The sequence below is a fragment of the Plectropomus leopardus genome, chromosome 22 (genome assembly GCF_008729295.1).
Source record: "Plectropomus leopardus isolate mb chromosome 22, YSFRI_Pleo_2.0, whole genome shotgun sequence".
NCBI lineage: Eukaryota > Metazoa > Chordata > Actinopteri > Perciformes > Serranidae > Plectropomus > Plectropomus leopardus.
The window spans coordinates 23,058,857-23,079,775 of record NC_056484.1 but is presented as its reverse complement, the minus strand read 5'-3'; the positions used below and the strand labels follow the sequence as shown (position 1 = coordinate 23,079,775).

The 20,919-nt window shown below is 39.3% G+C and overlaps 1 protein-coding gene across 1 annotated transcript; it reads left to right on the top strand.

Moving 5' to 3' along the window:
• Positions 1 to 1,226: 1,226 nt before the first annotated feature.
• On the top strand, positions 1,227 to 18,645 carry lemd3 (LEM domain containing 3). Its single transcript, XM_042511688.1, is given in 17 exon segments — positions 1,227 to 1,442; positions 1,445 to 1,689; positions 1,691 to 2,074; positions 2,077 to 2,578; positions 2,581 to 2,685; positions 6,962 to 7,002; positions 8,069 to 8,138; positions 9,110 to 9,183; positions 11,312 to 11,391; positions 11,673 to 11,818; positions 13,122 to 13,223; positions 13,435 to 13,537; positions 14,209 to 14,387; positions 14,921 to 15,002; positions 15,111 to 15,216; positions 15,315 to 15,393; positions 17,386 to 18,645. Coding segments are annotated over 17 exon segments (2,568 nt in total). The 5' UTR covers positions 1,227 to 1,351; the 3' UTR covers positions 17,565 to 18,645.
• Positions 18,646 to 20,919: the final 2,274 nt, after the last annotated feature.

Sequence of the window (20,919 nt, the reverse complement as noted above, 5' to 3'; positions counted from 1 at the left end):
AATAATTAACAGATAAATACAAACATGCACATGAAAGGGCACACCGACTGTAAACACACATTTGTTAATAAGTTTAAAATACTCAATCTAATTTTCAAATTCTATGAATAATGGTCGATTTGAACTTATGTATATTACATGTATCTGATAAGATAAGAAGGTAACAGTCAGTTGTATTTGCTGCTTTTTGTAGTCATGACATAAAATATCTCTGGCTTCCATCTAATTGCTTATTTGACTCACAAAACTCAAAACACTTGTGAATGAACTTTTTTAAAATAATTTTTTGACTGTGTCTTTGTCTTTACAAAAACAAAAAGAACACACATATTTATTCATCACCTCTTCAAATCTTAAGATATAAAATTTAAAGAGTGGGATAAATATTAATATGCACAATTCTGTATTTTTATGGGGGAAAATATATTTGTATGAATGAAGGTCCGGGTTCCATGCACATATTCCACAAGGAGTCACTTTTCCCCTACTGTAAAAACAATTCCTAATACGTTTATTGGTACATTTATGACTTTTAATATCTTCAGCTGTTGAATATTATGGAATGACACTCACTAACTCAATAAGGGGTCTGGGTGTCATATTGACATGCTCTGAGCAGCAATTTTTCATATTTTTCATATTTAAAAAAACAGTTTTTCATATATATATATATATATATATAATATATATATATATATATATATATATTATATATATATATATATACACACACTCCTGAACAAAATCTTAAGACTGGGGAAAATTAGTATTCCCCCCCCCATTTCGCACTGGTGGATTGTAACCAGGTTCTAAGTAGAGCATCAAATGCAAAAAGAGAAATATAGGGGGAAGAGAAAAAAATAGAGTAGGCAATATATTGAAAACGGCATTTAAACTAAACAGGCTGTTCATCAGCTAAGCCCGAAACAACTCAAAAACAGAACTAAAAGTGTCAAAAAAGGACTCCATAGTGAGAAGCCCCACTGTTCTTGTTGATCACTTCAAAAATTTGTTTAAGCATGCTTGATGCCAAAACAAATTGATGCCACCACCGCAAAATGCGAATACTTGCAATTTTCCCCCGGTCTTGTTCAGTATATATATATATATATATATATATATATATATATATATATATATATATATATATATATATATATATATAAAAACACACAGACACACACTTTTGTTTTCTTTCATCTCTTTATTCACAAAATTACCATACTGCCTGTTCAGCAAGCTTATCGTGTATCGACAGCTTGCTGGTGGCTTTGAACGCACCCCTGTGTCTACTACCACTCACCCCTACGTCACTTCCGCTACACAACCTTCTCCAAGAGTTTTGTCCAAGATGGCGTCAACGCAGTTAACGGATGAGGAGCTTTTCTCCGAATTAAAGCGCTTTGGTTTCACTCCAGGCCCGGTCACCGAAAACACGCGCCCCGGTATATCTGAAGAAAACTGAAGAAGCTTCGCGAAGAGCAGCAGCAGCGGGGCTCCAGAGCGGGTAAAACCCGGAGCAGCGGGGCCATCAACAGCACCACTGGCGGAGGCAACACGGCGGGATCCAGGCCAGCCAGCCATGACGTCACGCACCTGAGCTCGAGCAGGAGACCGGGCAGGAAGTCCACCGTCCTCGGCTTCAGCTCCGACGAGTCTGACGCTGAAACTCCGCTGAAAAGAAAAGGCCCTCAACCACAGCAGCAGGGCAGAGCGGAGCCCCGGTTTCCCGCAACAACCGAAGATAAGGCCCGTTACGACACCGAGCGCGGTTAGCAAGAGTCAGTACGGCGCTACTAGTCCGCTCAACAGCAACAATTCCTCCCCGGGTCCGGGCGGACACAGAAGTGTCTCGCTGGGTTGGGGAGTCCGTGCCAGATCCAGCCCCGAGGCGGAAGGGAGGGATTACGACGATTCGGGGGACGAGGACGATAATGAGGGGGGACCGGAGAAGAACTCTCGCTCTTTAAATGGTTGTGGGGCGTCTCATTTAAACACTAGCAAGCTAGCTGGGGATTACTCAGACTCGGACGAGGAGGAGGTTGGGGGCCCTGGTGCCGTAGACCAGCAGCGGCGGAGAGGTTGGAGCCAAGACGGAGCCACCCGAAAGCGGAGTTTCCTTCCCACAGAGGGTCCCAGACGGGAGGGGCGGGCAGACAGGTTAACCCGTCTGAGAGTCTAAATATGGTGGGGAGCCGGAGGGAGGAGGGGGAGGAAGACGACGCCAAGAGAAGGGACTCGGAGGTGTCGGGAGGCTCCCGGAGCCACAACTTTCCAAGGAAGTCCATCTACGTGTCCCTCACCGAGAACCACGGAGGAGAGGCCGGCAAAAAAAACCACGTCGACGGCGAGGACGGAGCATCCAGAAGCAGCAGTCGGTTTGCCATCGGGTTGAGACCGCGCTTCTCCAACTACAGCAGCCTGTCCCAGAGCTACAGGGGCAACCACTCCAACCACACCGCCCCCAACCACTCATACAGCCAGGCGGTGCTCAAGCACAAGCTGTCTGTCCCGGAGGACGAGCTGCTCCAGCAGTTCAAGCGGGAGGAGGTGGCCTCCTCCGGGAGCTTCAGCGCTCATACCTGTCCATGTTCCTGCTTACGGCAGCCTGCCTCTTCTTCCTGCTGCTGGGCCTCATGTACCTCCGGATGAGGGGCTCTGGATCCTCGGAGGTGGATGGAGTCAGTAAGTATCTGACACCATGTGCAGTTTAACTCTTTGCAACCTGAGCAAATTGGCTTCAATTCTTTCAAAAGCATGGGAAGAAAGGATTGGGCAACTTAAAGGAAATGGCCAAAAATGCAAAAAATTGGTAAAAGATACAGTAACAGTAACCCTTTGAAACCTGCATCCACATCAGTTTTTTGTGCTGCATCCAGATGCCTTTCAAAAGCATTTAAACTAGAGGTCGACAGATTATCAGCCCGGCTGATTATTGAGGCGGATATTTGGCTTTCTGCTGATTATCTGTATCTGTATTTTATTTCAATAATTGCAGATAAAATTAATTTATTAAAAAGTGCAAAGAAAGTGTCAGCATGGGAGGAACTTAAACTTTGTAAAACCCCAGGGAGCTATTTTTATTTATTCAATTTGGTAATTAAATTTTCACTTGACTTTTTAAAAAAAGTTGCAGGGAACTCGCTGTACATGATGCTGAATGTTTCAGTTTTGATGAAATATTTGCTTCAAGGCATTTAAAAAAAGTTTTGTGTTGGAGTATGTTATATTCCAAATATTAAATATTGACAGAAAAAGTCATTTTTATTGTAAATGCATATTGGCTCCAATTATCGGTTATCGGTCTCATTAGTACTAATAATCATAATCGTCCCTAAAAATCTGATATTGTCAACCCCCAATTTAAACCTCTGATGAGTGAGGAAATTGGTTGGATTTCTTTCAGTAAGATGGGAAAGAAGGCAATCAGCAATTTGGTGAAAAATGTCCTGCAAACTGCAAGAAATTTATAAAAGGTGAAAAAAGGAGAAACAGAGAGGGCATTATTAGATAATTATCCAAAAAAGTATGGGGAAATGTCAAGTCTATATTTGAAATTATGTAACAGAGATATTATTATTTTATTATTATTATTGTAATTTTCCTTTCCACATTTGTTCTTGGTTTTTATTTTTGTCTTTCAATTTTCCTGGTAATTTTCTTGTAGCATTTTACTGATGTCTTTTAGGGTAATTGTTTTAAATTAAACTACTTTACTTTTTCCATGTTTTTGAATAGAATAAAGCTTATTTGCTCAGATTTAAATAAAAATAAGCAACAAAAAAAGAAAAGTAAAAGAACAATGACCTTAGCAGAGAAAGTGCAGAAAATGGATAGGAAAGATTGAAGGGGGGGGACATACAGCAAAGAGCAGAGGCTGGAATTGAACCCCTGAGAATACAACCTCTGTACATGGGGCGCCTGCTCTAGCCGCTTAGCCACCAGACGCCCCAGATAATGTCAATTCTACTGCAGAATAGACATGACGATCGTTAAAATTAGGAGGGGAGATAGTGGATATGTTGGTATCTGTATTGGTTATTGGCCAAATGTGTCGTTATATATCGGCATATCTGATATCAGAAAAAAATCCAACATTGTAAAAACTCAAAATAAAAACTTATGTTCATTTTTCTGATACATTTTACAGAGTGCCTCTTGCATTAACGCTATAAAGATCAGGGTAGTGGAACCAATAACATGATTATTTTGTAGCTGGGATGCTCAGAGCAGAGGATCCACTGTCTGCCTGCAAGCTGTCACTGTACTGATAACATGGGAAAGTGCAAATTCTACAAAAATTGGCTATTTGGCAAAAAAAATCACAGCAAGGCAGAAACTGCTACTGCTACAAGGCAACACCTAAGAAGCTCCCTGTATTTTATGCTGAAAATATTTCAAGCTCATGGTGGGAATTAAGCCACTTGCCAATAGAGGTCGACCGATATTGGTTTTTCAGGGTCGATACAGATTATCAGTAGTTAATGAGAAAGATATGAGAACCCATATGCATTTACAATAAAAATGAAAATCTTTCTGTCAATATTTGGAATTTGGAATATAACAAGCTCCACCACAAAACTTTGTTTAAATATCTTAAGCAAATGCTTCATCAAAACGAAAACCTTAACATCATATACAGCAAGTTTCCAGCAAGTCAAGTGAAAATTAAAATAAAGATAAATAAATACAAATAGCTCTGTGAGGTTATACAGAGTAAAAGGTACTTCCATACTGATACTTTCTTTGCCCCTTTTAATTAATTAATTTTATCGATGACCATTAAAATGATACAGGGAACCAGAAAAATGCCAAATATCAACCTTGATAATCGGTCAGGCTGATAATCTGTCGACCCCTACTTGTCGAGAAAACAAAAGGTACCCCAGCCCCCAAAAAGTTATGTTTATCTTACAATAAACAATTTATGCAATATTGTCCCTAATCCTACAAAAGTAGTGTTGATTATGTTGTATTTTTTTTTACTTTTTTGTGTGTGAAATTGGTCTTAAATTCTGCGAGGCATTAGCCCTATGAAACTATCACAAATTGGCCTGGTTTCTTTCAGAAACGTAGGAAGAAGGCAGCAAGCAACTTGATAAGACATGGCGCCAAAATATGTAAATTCCTGAAAATAAGCCAAAAAGAAGAAGTAAAAATGTTACAAAATAAGCCTAAATAGGCAAAAAAAACCCCAACAAATTAAAAAGGAAAATTAATAATTTATAGAAATGATAAGTAAAGAAATTAGTAACCTTAAGATTAACCTTAACTTGCCTTAAGCTGCTGACATGATCTTTGTTCACCTTGCTCCCATGGCTTCACCTCTCATAACCATTGACAATATCTTGTTAACAAATGCAAAGCCGCAAAACATATCGGTGTCCTGTTTTCAGTCTGTGTACCCTGCAGGTGCCATCACTACATTTGCCTTATATTTGTCAGAACCTGTTAGCCGACAGGAACATAATCCATCTCTCTCTAAGAGTTGTAGGCACGGATGTTGGTCCAGTCCCACACCTGACTGACTCTAGACAGTGTTGTTTCTGATATGTTTGCGATCAAGCAAATGACTTTTCAGCAGTCTCCAGGCAGTGGCTCGTAGTGCCCAAACTTTCAGCCGTCCCCCTTAATGTATGGACAAAAACAATGTCCAGACTTCCTGCACTCGCAGACTTAAAGTGTGCCTTTCCAGGAAGTCTGCAAGTGCCAGGAGTTGCCCCAAATCCTGAATTTATAAAGCGCACAGGGACTCTTGAATGCACTCCACAGACTTCCAGAGAGTCTGCTCCGTGTGCAAACTTCTCTCAGAAGATTACCCATTATGCAAACAGGTGTCAACAATGAGAAAATAATAAGAATAATGGTCATATAATTCATATAAAGATTATGTTTTTAAAAAATGCATTGACAGAGGGATGTTTTACAATTCTGAGTAATTTAAAAAATACCAAAAATGGGCATGCACTCAAGGACGCACCTGCATGCAGGTTCCACTGATCCACAGAGGGGGAAAAAGAAGCAGCACGCCACAAACAGCAACTACCTTTAGAAAGTAAACATCGATGTAAACAAAGCAAGTTTAAAAGCAGATGGTTCAAATTTAAAAGGACATGCGTTCATGGTTGTGAGATAAATGATGAGAAACACTGAAACTGTTTACAAGAAAACCCCACAGGACATCTCCAGTGGATTATCACTTGCCAGTTGTTGTGATTTCTTTTGAAAACATGGGAGAAGACAACGAGCAACTTAACAAGACATGGCCCAAAAATGAGCATTCAGTTAGTAAAAAAAATACAAGGATATTACCTGAGAACAAGCACAAAAACAAAAAAAGTAAACAACAAAAACAAAAAATAAAAAAAGACCTTAAAAATTGGTGAGTAGATTACTGCCTTTATTCCCAATGTTTTAAAGAGAAATCTAACCACTTTGCTTAGGTTTCAAAGAGTCAATGCTTTTGTTTGACTTGCATGATGAACAAACAGGCGGGTGTCAGATTTTCTTGAATATTATGCGTGACTATCGTGCATGTGAAAATGTGCGAGTAAAATTTCCAGTTCAAGACTAAATATGCTTTAAATCCGGAATAAAGATATTTTTTAGCTTTTAAAAATAGAGTTCTCTCCACACTCCATGCAGCATGATTTAGTCCTGAATTAACTTTGTGACTGTGATTAATGTTATTGCGGCGTGATGGCAGCGCTCCAAGTGTCTCGCTGATGCTTTGAGGTTTCAGGGGTTGAGTTTCATGTGCAGACACTGACTCACGTGCTAAGTGATGTCTGAGCTACACTCGCATTCCACTGTCTGCAAACACGCCGTCTTATTGTTGAAGACCCACTTTTTCCTTCTTCTGATCCAGCATGTGCCTTTACATTGCCGTGTTGTGGTTCGGCTGAGCCTGCCCATGTTTCTGTCTCCTTCAGTGTATCTCTGTGTGTCTCCTTTGTTGCAGTTAAGAGCCACCCTTTTGGCAGCGACTTTGACAACTCTTATGTAAGTACATATTTTCCCCTTTCCCCATTTTTCTGTTGTGTTGCAGAGTTTTTGGTCGGTGTGTTGAGCACACGAGATGTGACGTGCACATTTATCCTGGGATTAGATTGGAAATGTCATAAATGTGAGCGGTGAGCGCAGCTCAAGTGCTGCCATGTTAAAGAATTGAACTTTGAAAATTGGCCGTGCTTCTGATCTGAGATGCGAAAACAGTTTATCTGCTGAATACTGTTAATAAAACATGCTATGTTTTAAACTTATATAAGAGCACACAAAATCTTTGGGCCCAATTTGATGTCCTGAGCAGATCTGGGCATGTTTTGACCCTTAGGAACCCTAGAAAACTGGTTTGATATCTTTAAAAAAACGCAGAGAGAAGGCAATGAGCAACTTGACAAGCCAGGGTCCAGAAATTAAGAAAAAAAGAAAAAAGTCATCTGCTCAGTACTTCCCAAAAACATGCATTGTCACTACAACGCTTCGGTTTAAAATGTGTCAGTACAAACAGTTTCATGCATGGCCGAGTCGCTGCTCTGAGCGCTACTTGTAGGCAGAAGTGTTTTATGTTTTAACTTTTTAGAGAATCGCAATCTCCAGTGACTTCAGTTCATGAAGAATGTTCACCTCTTTTTGGATTCTCCGTTTACTGTTGAGGCATGCTGAAAGAGAACAGTTTTCTCCACGAATTCATCATAACATGGTGAAATATTGATACACAGTACATACTTTGTCATATTGCAGGTATATTATTCTGTGAGGAAAATTGTGTGCGTCAGGTTTAGTGTCCATCCACAGCTATTATTTCAATGTCTCTGATACATACTAAATCAATATTTAAGCTAACATATGCATAGGTTTAGATCTGGTAACAGCATTTACTCAATGTTAAAGACCACTGATTAGGATCAAAAATGTGATCGGGTAATCTTTACAAGATAACATTTTTCAGGGTTTCTGGAAGGTTTGAATCCAATTTCAGCTATGAAATTGTCATCAGAAGGGTCTACAAAGTAACAAAGTAAGAGGAGTTGGTAGAGTGTGCTCACTAAATGTTTATTGTCTGCAGGACAAGACGGAGAAGGACCTGATCCTGAAGCTGCTGCTGAAGCTACATGACCACCTGGCCCAAGTTGCTGGTAGCTATTATCTTTCCGCTCTGACTGACCATTGACTGAGTTGCTGCCAGCATTACACTGCAGCTCCTTGATAGTGACTCTGTTATTAACCCTTGGGGACTGTTTGGTGCATTTTACACGCTTTTCATTCTTTTTTTTTTTTTGGTAATTGCGGCTGTGTTCATGCATATTGCGTAAAATTTGGCAAGACTGTTTACTTTTGTTTAATCCTGGAATTTCCAGCTCAGCTCCTACATTAAGTCTAAAATACACTGTGGAAACTAAATAGTTACATTCAGACTGTTAAGGTCAAAAACTTAATTGAAACTCATTGAAACCCACAGCCATTTAAGCATAAAAACATGCATTGTATTATTTCTGGGTGTCATTCTGGACTTTTGACTTATTATTATTATTTTATTTTTTGCCATATTTGGCATATGGAGAAAATACATGCTGTTTTCACTCGGTGCACTGTCACAATTAATGTTGCTGCTATGTATTGACATATCCCAGACTGTGATCAGCAAAAAAAGCTACTTGGCATGTAGTATATTGTAATACACTTTTTAGTGTTGTTTCTTTCATCTAAAAACAGTGGCATTATCACAAAAACCTGGCATTTAAAGTTGTAAATTTGTGAACATTAATGAATATTTTAGATTTATAATTAAGACTGATGTTGGTTAAAAAAATTAACTCAATGAAAGTAGAAAATAATATGAATTCTTAATATTTTTAAAGCTTGAAAAGTGCATGTTGTGCTCAGAGAGAGCCAGGTGTGTGTAATATAACAAGTGACTGTCAAACACCTGAGTAGTAACTGAATATATAGCTCTTAATTCAGAGTACTTTACTCTCGTACTTGAAATGATCCATGTATACAGTTAATCTGGCATGATTTAAAGTTTATGTCATAGTGCACAGTCCCTTTATCATGTAAACAAGATCAGGAGTTTTTCTTCACTGCTGGTTTGATATTGTGATTGCAGGCCAGCATGACTGTGGAGACCAGCAGCATCCAAACAGGAGTCTGTCCATGGAGGAGGCCTCTGCATATTTACGGGTACGTCCACACACGAACATCCCTGCCTGCACAAAAAAGAAACCTTAAACAAGAGCTGTGGTGTAAAGTAGTGATTCTGTGCGGGCTATTATCAGCCGATATTGGCCCATCACAGATGTATTGGTATACATTTATATATTGCACGATATGCAAACTTTATTTTTGAACAGAACACGACGCAGAAAAAGGCACTTGGAGTCATTTAGAATGTTCAAATTCCTAATGAAGTTAACTATTTCAGTGTGCTGATTTCATTTTTTAACAGTAAAAGTTTGTCATGCTTTAAAATATCTCACCTGCATTACATTACCTTTGTCACAAGTAGCTGACAACTGAGGCATAATTGCATTGCATAATTGCATATATACACATCATCGCTGGTATGTCAAATTTGGAATTTTTTACTCCCTAATATCAATGTCCGCAGCTCAAAACCATTCAGTATTGGTTGGGCTCTAGTTATCACACTCTACCACAAGGTTTGTGGTTCACAGTTATCATGGGATTACCTGGGAGTGTGATATTCTATATACATTTTTTTAGCAAAGTAAACTTTGCACTAGGGTCACTTTGCATTCATACAGCAGAGTGTATATCCAGCCTGTTTCCTTTGGATAAGATGTTTTGGGTCCAGTGTGAAGGCAGGATATAGCATCAGTGTTTCTCTCTCGCTCCATGATGATAGATGGTCTTATTTGTCCCAGAGGAAGATTGGTTTTCACAGTCAGTACATATCAACACAAAAACATACAAATATCCAAACAGCAACGCTCTGATTTACACAGTACACGAAGTAAGGGATTGGATAACATGGATATTTTAATTCCAGTGCATAACAAACAACATAAACCCCGCTGTTTGACTCCAGCTAGATTGCAAAATGAAGATAAATAAATATATATATAGTGCCTTTATACAAGGCCTCGCATTTACGCATGTATTGTCAAAAAAAACTGACTTGAAGCGTAAATAAACATTCATAAATAAAACAAACTTCTGGCTTTATTTCCAGGAATTTGACAGCTTGAGCATCTTTACCAGTTTGTTTTTTTCTTTTTTATTAGCACAGGATGAGACAAACAGAAGCCCCTTTTGCACTGCCTGTTCAAGGTGGCAGTATTGAGCCGTTTTGCTGCCTTGCTGTTCTGTGTCAAAAGATTCGATCACACAATAGGTGGACAGAGTTGTCCGCTGCCTCCATCAGCTGTTGTGGAAGCTAAAGAGGAGACAATATTCAAATACAGTCAGCACTTAAACTGATATTGATTTTTTTTTTTTAGGTTGCTAAACTATGTTTTGCTTTGGCTCCGTCCACAGCTGGACATCACTTAGCTTCCCTGCTGGTGTTGTGGGACTTTACTTTATTTATCAGAGGAGGGGGTGGCTGGGGCGTGACTTTTTTATATAAAAGGAATATAAAATACTTGTACAATGTCCCTCAACTGAGCCAAAATTAAAAAACAAGTCCCTCCTCAGTGCTTAATTTTTTAAAATGCCTGACCTATTTTGCAGCACCCCTTCCCCCCTCATAAGTAATGAACAGTCCCCATCCCTAACCACTGAGGGAGGCTGGTTCGGCAACAAGGGGCATGTGCAAGCTGCCTAGTCCAGTAAAAGTCCGACTGACGTGTTTACATGACAGAGGAAATGGATTTCCAATTGCATTATCTGGGTGTGTTAGTCCGACTTCAGTCAGACTAACATTTTTACATGTATTTTAAATGCCCAGTTTTAGTTGGACTAACACAATAATTCCACTTTTTCTAATATCATGTATATGCACTGACTGTTTAAAATCACACACTGTCGAGGCATGTTGTTTGTTTCTGTGTCAAAATGCAATTGAGGTGTAAAGATGGGACTTAGCAGCTTGAAGTAGCCATCACTGTGTGAAAAGGGTCAGAGGTACACAACAGGCTGAAGATACACCTCCGTGTGCAGTGGAGAGCAGCGTTCACTGCAGTTACGATGGAGCAAACTGATGGGTGTTTTCTCAGTCAGCCAAAAGAGTGTGGGAGATTATCTAATAGCAGTATATATAAAGCTGGACCCCTCAGAGTGGGACTTTAAGGAAGCGAACACACAGATCAGTACAGTTCTTCTCATCAGTGCCTTTGTCTCTGTCCAGGCTCAGAATCAGGAGTTTGAAAACTTCATTCTTACATCTCTGGAGTGGATCATCAGGACAGGACAGGACGTTGGAATAAGGTAATAAACCCCCCCCCCCCCCCTCTTTTTTTTTTTGTTTTTTTACAGCTTTATTTAATAAAAACATAAAATATGTCAGGTAAACAAGAACACATACATACATGAGAGTAAACAAAGATCTTCTACAAAGATCATAATAAATTATTACAATATCAATACATAAAAACCCAAAAATCTTAAAATTTAAAAATAGATCAATAAAATAATATACCACATACACATTCATCCTGATCACGTGCCCCACATGTGACATCACTGTGTGTGCGTGTGCGTGTGTGCAGGCTGACGGGGCAAGTAGCTGATGAGCCGTTGATGGATGTGTCTGAGGTCTCTCGGCTGGAGTCCACACATCCCAAGATGCCCTTCACCTGCCGCTTTAGACGAGCCTTCCTCACTGTCATCAGCAGAGTCTTCTTGATCGCAGTCGGTGAGTCGGCCACAGCACATAAACAGCAGGACGCCTGAGAGACATGAAGGGAAAAATCACAGCAAAGAGTGTGTCCTTCAAGCACAGTAATTGATTAGTGCACCTACAGCTGTTAGACGTGTTTCCAGTACTCGAGACAGATTTATCCCAGTGAGTTGGGTTTGGCCGTTCATGTGAATTTTCAATGTTTTCCATGCAAAGTTTTAAAGTTTAAGCGGATCAGAGAAACATGAAGTGTGACAGCAGCATTCAAGTGATACAGTAAGACAAGCTAACGACAGATCTGCAGAGTGCAACTACATTTTTTACAGACACAAGATATCAAACAAAAGACAAGAGACTGTGTGGTAGTAAACCCTCAGGGACTGTTTGGAGTGTTTTACACACTTTTCATTCTTCTTTTTTGGATAGTTTGGCTGTGTTCATGCATATGACATTTTGGCAAGATTGTCTATTTTTGTGTAATATTTGAATTTTGTGCTCAGCTCCTACAGTAAGTCTAAAATACACTGTGGAAACTAAATTGTTCAGACTGTTAAGTTAAAAAAATGCTCCACTGAAACTCATTCAAACTGACATTTGTGTTCCCACAGCCATCAAAGCATAAAAACATGCATTGTATTATTTCTTGGTGTCATTCTGGGCTTTTGATGTGGAATTTGTCATTTTGGCTTTTCTCCACTTGATGACCATTTTTTTGACCATATTTTTTCATATAGAGAAAATATATGCTATTTCCAAGGCAGGGCAGCTTTATTTTTAGAGTACATATCATACAATTCAAAGTGCTTTACAGAGCAATAAAATATTAAAACATAATAAAGGATACATATTTACAATAAAAGAAGAAAGAGATCAAATATAAAAGTTATAAAAGACTTAATTACTGAATGATTTAAACATTTTAAGATAAAAACGTCCACCATGTGCACTGTCACAGTCAGTGTTGCTGCAAATCATTGACATATCCCAGGCTGTGATAATAATAAAAAAAATCTAATTAGCATGTAGTATATTGAAAAAGATTCATCTGTTGTGTTTTTTCATCGAAAAACATAGTGGCATCATGACAAAAACCTGGCGTGTAAAGAGTTAAAATTCTGAAAATGAATTAATATTTAATATTTACGATTATGACTGATGCTGGTTAAAAAATTAACTCAATGAAAGTAGAAAATCGTGTTAATGTATCATATTTTGTGAAAAGCTTGATTTTGAAAAGCACACTTTGTGCGCAGAACAATATGAGTGTGTGTAATATGAAGGGGGGCCCTAAAGGTTAAGCCTGTGTTTGTGTGTGCAGTGGTCGGCTGTGTGTGGAGCGTGGTCTGCTACATGAAGTATCGCTGGAGGAGAGAGGAGGAGGAGACCAGGCAGATGTACGACATGGTGGAGAGGATCATTGGTAAGGACCACCAACTGTCAGCTGACTGTCCAGCTACACTGTGACGTGTTTAATACACAGTTCTCGTTATGTCCATAGAGATCCTGTTCTGAAAGTCTGGTTGCTGTGCAGCATACTGTATGTCCAGCTGATTTGTTAGCCAGTGACTTTCAGGTTTCTGTATCTTATCCTCACGATTTAACCCTTTATTCTTGCTGACACTGTTGTTCAGATGTGTTGAGGAGCCACAGTGAAGCTTGTCAAGAGAACCAGGACATGCAGCCCTACCTGCCCATCCCCCATGTCAGAGACTCCCTGGTTCAGCCTCAGGACCGGTCAGTACCCACACAACTTCATCTGTATCCTGTCCTGTATCCCCAGATACAACATCTCACAAGGGTTAAGGGTTGTCTATGTGTATATGTTTTGGTCCAATACCCTTGTCTACAACAAGTGTTTTATTTTGTTTGCCTCTCTACTTATTTTCTACTCTTATATTATTTTATCGATAGAATTTATTTAATTATCCCCCCTTTTTGCCATCTATTTATTTGTTCATTCTGTTTCATTTTCTTTATCTTTTTATTAGAATTCTTTATTTATTTATCTACTTATTTATTTTCTCTTTTAACATATCTTCATGTTCATTTTGTCGTATGTTATGTTTTTGTATGTCACATAAACCAGTAAAAATATCCCAGCCCAAAATAAGAGCTGCCATACGGCAAATACAGTTTGAATGAATGGAAGTGATGAATGATGCAGTTTTTACATGTGTTTTTCCTCTTTCTTTGCACCAAGAGGAAAGAAATCCTTGCTGAAAACACATTTACTCAGCTCACCTCCCCATCAAGCTAAAACTGACGTATACAGTATTTCACTGATTATATTTCATTTTGCTTTACAAAGTTTTAACCAACGTGACTGGGAAACTGCCCTTAAAAATTGTAAACAACCGCCAAGGTGAGAAAGACGTGTCAGTAGGTGTGATGTTGATGCTTTACAGGAAGAAAATGAAGAAGATCTGGGAGCGCGCTGTGAAATTCCTCTCAGCCAACGAGAGCCGGATTCGAAAAGAGACTCAGAGGATCGGTGGAGCGGACTTTCTGGTCTGGAGGTGGATCCAGCCTTCTCTCAGTTGTGACAAGACCTCCCAGATGCCTTCCAAAGTCTGGCAAGGAAAAGGTGACACGCACACACTGACTCTTTCACAAACAGACATTTACATGGATGGAGAGCAGCACAGCATCATTCGCTGTGTTTACATGCACACTTTTTCTCAACCTGATTGAAGATTTCGAGTCAACTGTTTACATGGGATATCCTCTAATGCGTTCTGGTGTTTACATGCACATGTTAATGGAGCAGCTGTTTTAATATACACAAAAATGATGAATATAGTAACTTGACAGGGCTGCCAACTCTCACATGTATGAGACACATGCAAGTGAGACTTTTCACACACTCTCACGCCGCAAGTGCATTTTCTCTTTTGTGAAAAATAAATAACAAATAACTTCTGACAGCAGCACGGCGCTCTCTCCCTCTCCTCCTGCACAACCTGGCAGGAGCGAGTGAGTTACTAGGTTACGGGCCGCTCGTGTGTCGTGTTGAGCGTGTTCAGATCCAGGAACACATAAGCTCAGTGTGACTGCGTAAGTTTACAGTGGACTGTAGACAAGCAGCCGTATGCTGACTGAGCTGTTTCTCCTCCTCAGCATTCCCTCTGGACCGAAGGAATTCACCTCCCAACAGCCTGACTCCATGTCTGAAGATCAGAAACATGTTTGACCCTGTCATGTGAGTACCTGTTTGACTTGCCGTCAGCAGCGTCCAAACGTCTCCCTCCCTTGACTTCCTGTTTGTAACTTGTTTTTTTTTGTTTTGTTTCGTTTTGCTGTTTTTTAGGGAGGTCGGGGAGAACTGGGATCTAGCCATCCACGAGGCCATCCTGGAGAAGTGCAATGACAACGACGGCATCGTCCACATCGCTGTAGACAAGAACTCCCGAGAGGTAGGCTCTGTCCCGTGAGCGATGAGCTCACGCGGATGTCACACGTCAGTGCTGTCGGCTGCAGTGATGTCACACCGTGCTTCCTGCTCTCTCCACAGGGCTGCGTCTACGTCAAGTGTCTCTCTGCAGAACACTCAGGGAGAGCCTTCAAGGCACTACATGGCTCCTGGTTTGATGGTAAGTCACACTCTAACTGTGCTGATGCGGGTTTGTTGCTATGCCGACAGATGAGACGATGATAAACCAGCCAGGAAGTTCAGCTGGCTGTATTTTTTAGTTCTTTATTTATTTAAATTGGTGCACATTATGCAGCACAGCATGCTTACCTAATTTTCTCTTCAGAACATTAAAGTGGGAAAGAGATAAAATAATGTTGTTTTTTTGAAGATTTAAAAAAAAAAAAAAAAAAAACCTCGAACAAAAAAAACCCCAAAAAACAAGACAGAACAGTCTGTGTCTTGATAAATTGATAATATTATTGTGGTAGGGAAGAAACAAAAGTACAAAAGTAAAAAACAGAAAATATTATTTCTTGTACCTCTATACACTTAGATTTGTTACCATTACGTCTCCCGGCTTGTGTACATTTTGCATATTCACAATATTCACAATTCTGTACATGTTCATATAGGCCTCTGAGTAAAAATCAATATGTAAAGTAAAACAGAATTAGATATTGTTTCAGAAAAGGAACTAAATAAACGGAATAATAATAATACGAAACAATTGAATAAATTCTATAACAATAATAACACTTCAGTAGCTCAAAGTTAGGGGAAGTGATGTTACGACTATATCCTGTTAGATCAAGCAAAGTCTGATCTGAATGTGGATACATGTTCAGGCCGAGGTACCCAGCAGCTTTTAAACTTGTTCTTACAACAAATTAAAGTTTCCCCGGCGCATAAATATCATGAATAACATCGATCCTGCCCTCAACCTCGGGCACATCTGCTGTCAACGTTTTTCTCATGAGAGCCCTTTTACTCACTATCAACATATTGCTAAACATAGATTTATTTAAAAATCTGTTAACAACAATGGAAGAAGGTCTTAAAAAATAATGGAATTGCCACTAAAGATACCCTTTCCATAAAGATTTGAGTTTGTTTCCAGTAAATCAGGAGCAGTGGGCAGTCAGTAGGATGTGTTTTGAGCAACAGTGCTCTAAAGCCGTGTAGTAGTAGTGCTGTGGTGTCTGGTGTTTTGTGGTGAAGTCTTTAGTCTTATGGACATGGCGCTCAAACTGAGCGCTCTTTATTGTATCTCATCTTCTCACCTGTAGCTGCAGAACACCCACACAGCTTCTGCTGTTATTTAAAGTGCTCAACTAAAGCTTGTAACAACAGTCAGCAGCTCTCCAACACAGCTTATGATGGAACAAACCAAACATTTTCACAGTATTATTAACCCCTTAGGGCCTGCTTTAATATTACACACACTCATATTTCTCTGTGCACAAAATTAGCTTTCAGAATCAAGCTTAAAAAAATGTTATACATTAATATGATTTTTTACTTTCACTGAATTTATTTTTAAACATCATTCCTAATCACAAATATCAATTATTCATTAATTTTCAGAATTTTAACCCTTAATATGCCAAGTTTTTGTCATGATGCCACAAAAAATGATTTTATGATCACAGCCTGGGATATGTTAATGATTAGCAGCAACATTGATTGTGAAAGCGCACCGAGTGGAGATAGCATGTATTTTCTCTGTATGCCAGATATGGTGAAAATGACATAATCCGACAAAGATTGCTGATGCTTTGATTGATTGATCAAAAATGTCAGTTTGAATGGGTTTCAGTGGAGCAGTTTTTGACCTTAACAGTCTGAATGCAACTATTTAGTTTCCACAGTGTATTTTAGACTTATTGTAGGAGCTGTGCTGGAAATTCAAATTTATAACAAAAATACACAATCTTGCCTAAAAGTATGCCATGTGCATGAACACAGTCAAAATGATCAAAAAATGAAGAACGAAAAACACGTAAAAGCTGCATTCTGCCTTTAGCTTCTGACTGGCTGGTTGAGGTGTTGGCTGAGTGTTGTTGTAGCGTCCGTCTGTGGAAGCTGTAAACTCTGATGTGATGTCAGCGCCTGTGTTGGAGAGCACTGCAGTGATTGGTCAGTGACGTGCTTCTGCTTTTGTTTTTAACAGGTAAGCTGGTGACTGTGAAGTACCTGCGTTTGGACCGGTACCACCAGCGCTTCCCGCAGGCCCAAGGCTGCAGCACGCCTCTGAAGGCCTCCAGCCTCCACGCCAACACCACGAGCTCCACGAACACATCGCCCCGCCTGCAGCAGCGCAGCTCCGCCAACTCTTCAGGCTTCTCATGAGATCAGATGTGTCGTCTGCGGCCTCCCCGCGCGACAGCACCGCTCTGCTGCTGCTCCTCACTGCTTTATAATGGGGGAAGACTTCTGTCTGCGTCTCGGGAGAGCTTTTTTTTTTTCGTTTGTTTGTTTATTTCGTTTTTCCAACACAGGATCGCAAGTTGTTGAGCGATGCGGTGTTTGTTTTCAATAACCTTTGTATTAAAATGTCGTGGATTTAACATGGAAGCAAAGCTCTTCTGGAATATTTAAGATGTGTGCAGAGACTCCGACCCTCCCTCCTCCTCATCCTGCTCCTCCTCAAACCGATGCCACAGCGGAGCTCATGTATGGAAATGGCTGCATGTATCAGAGTATGCCTCTATGTAAGCTTTCAATGCAACACAGTGCGGGTGTTGATTTCCCCGAAGATGTTCGATGTACTCCCCAGGTGTTATTATTCAGATTATTATTATTTAGCCAAGCGAGGAAGGGCATGAGCGGACTTGTAGAGGGTGTGCTGTAAATACATGTGAATGGTGGCACAAGCTTTATTACATCCTCCGTATTCAAAGCAAACCATACGTTTTTTCTGGCTGCTCGCAGCACCGACACACACGGCAGTCCAGCTGGTAGAGCAGGGACGACTCTGCGTTTGTCACATGTATTCCATGTACTGCCTTTTCTTTCCCTTTTTAGTTCTAGCATCCAGCAGTGCTCTCAAACTTTTTTAACGATATATCACAATCAGGGACCTTTAACAGTCACCTGAAGCTTTTTATTTTTTTCTCCAGATCTAATACAGTATATTCCCAAATTATGATTATTTCTTACTATGTTTATTACTTACCTCTTTCAAGTCGGGTCACTTTCACTGTCGGCGAGTCCCCTCGTCGAATTTCCAAACCTCGTCTCACTCCGGTGATGCTGATGTTTTCCGTCATGATACGACCTAAAGCTGTCAGTACTGGTCTCTGATCATGTCAGCCTCTTGTGATGATGCTAACACTCGTTTTTTTGTCCTAAGGCGTACTGAGAGGACAGTTTTTAACCCTTTGAATCCTGGAGCAACATAACTTTTCTTGTGCTGCTTTCAGATGCCTTTCACAAGTATTTAAACCTTTTAACACTAAGACAATTGGTATGATTTTTTTTTTCTTTTAAGAAACATGGGAAAAAAGGCAAAGGGCAACTCAGTAATAAATGTACCACAAATTGAAAGAAATAAGTAGATATCAAAAATCACTTTTTTCAAGTTGGAAAAGGGTAGGAAAAAACATCTAGAGGGAAAAAGTTATGGGGAAGAAATCAAGGGGAAAAATATTTGATTATCATAATTGAGAAGAAATTTGTAGATTTGGAACATTTTTGTCAAGGGTGAAAAAAAGCTAAAAAAAATGTCCAGGCAAAAAATTCTTGGGAAAAAATGTCAAGGGGAAAATAAATAAATTCTGTGGAAAAAAATCTAGGGAACAAAATGTAGGGGGGAAAAAGCTAGGGAAAAACTAGGATTATCATAATTAATAAGAAATTAGTAGATAAAGGACATTTTGTGAAGGGTGAAACAAAGCTAAGGGAAAATGTCATGGGATAAAAAAGCTTGGGGAAAATGTCTAGGGGGATAAAGCCTAGGGTAAAAATATATGATTATTATGATTAATAAGAAATTAGTAGATTTAGAACATTTTTGTCAAGAGTGGAAAAAGGCTAGGAATAATTGTCAAGGTGAGAAAAAGCTGGAGTAAACTGTCTAGGGAAAGAAAATCTAGGGGGATTTTAGGAAAAAAATGTGTAATTATCATAATTACATATTTAAGATTTTGGGATTTAAAAAAAAAAAATTTCAGGTAATTTTCCTGTACATTTTACTAATTTCTCACCAACATTTGAATATTTCTTCTTTTGTTGCTTATTGCCTCCTTACCATGTTTTTGAAAGAAATCAAGCCAGTTTGCTCAGGTTTCAAAGGGTCACTACACGATCCCAAATATTCCAGCCCCTGTAAGAAGGCTGTACTGATTGCTTGTGTTTTTTTAAGGCACCTGTGTATTGAGCTAAAAAAAAACTCCAGGAGGTGTCAGACATAATTCAATTTTTTTTAATGCAGTGAATTGAAAGTTCAGTATTTGCAGTGTGAAATTGTACAAATGATGCACATTTCAAAATGTTCAAAATCCTGCAGCAACATTTTTTTGCAGCAGGCAAACCCCAACTGTGCCTTAAATTTGTGATTTTTTTTTTTTAACCTGGCACTGCATTGCTGGAGAATGTACTGAATTTCTGAAATGTTGAAACTGTTTTAAAGGGTGAGTAAGGCCTGCCATAGATAGTTTTGGTAGACATCTTCAAATTTTGGGTATTTTGTAGCAGTTTCCTTTGATATTAAACCAAATGCTTCTCTCTATTTATTATTATTTTTTTTAAATCAGCTGTGGTGATGTACTATTTTAATGTCACTAGACCTGTTACATATGTGTCATAACGTTTTGTTTTTTTCTCCATCGAGGATCGACCTTACATCCGCTTCCAGACAGTTGTGAGGATGTGTAAAAATAACAAAAATAAAGTGAACACTTTCCGAAATAAGCCAGTCGATAGTGCATCACTGTAATCTATTTTTGTACGTCTCCAGCAGAACGGTGCGCCTGCAGCGTCTCAGCCCGCACGGACTGTATCGAGGCTGACTGTAAATGTTGGTTTGATGCGACGGCACTTCTCCAGCCTCGTGATTCACCTTTAAATGCATCCTCGCCGATGCAACCTTTTCCTCTGATGTATTTTATGTAAACACTGTACATTGATATATCTGTAATATGTACTATTATATGCAGCTTTATTTCCATTGCGTTGTATGTTTGGAGTTACCGGTATCCCTAACCTGCTAGCCAGAGGGGGGAGGTGTACAATACTACAGACATTTAAGAAGATACAGACGTTTTAATGTAATTTGTCAATTGTACAAACAGCTCAAATTAAAGGTTTATTAGGAGTTTTTACAATTGTGCGTGTTGTGCTGTTGTGTTGTGCAGGCATGTGGTAGAAACATTTTAGAAACAGCTTTCCACAGTTTTTTTTCCATCTACATTGAGGTTGTTCTGGATTTATTTATTCAAGTTTTAGTAGCAAGTTTAAATTAATCTTGTTAAAAGTCCCATATTGTTCCATTAGAACACAATATCTCAAGAACACTTTGAGGAATTTTTTTCTAAATTTGGCACAAACGTCCACATGTAGTCAAGGATGAACTAATAAAAATTTGGTCGTAAGTGAAGGTCCATCCATCTCATACTGGTAAATTCAATATCTCAAGAAGGCCTTGAGTGAATTTCCTTAAATTTGGCACAAACTCAAAAATGAACTGATAAGTATTTGGCAGTCA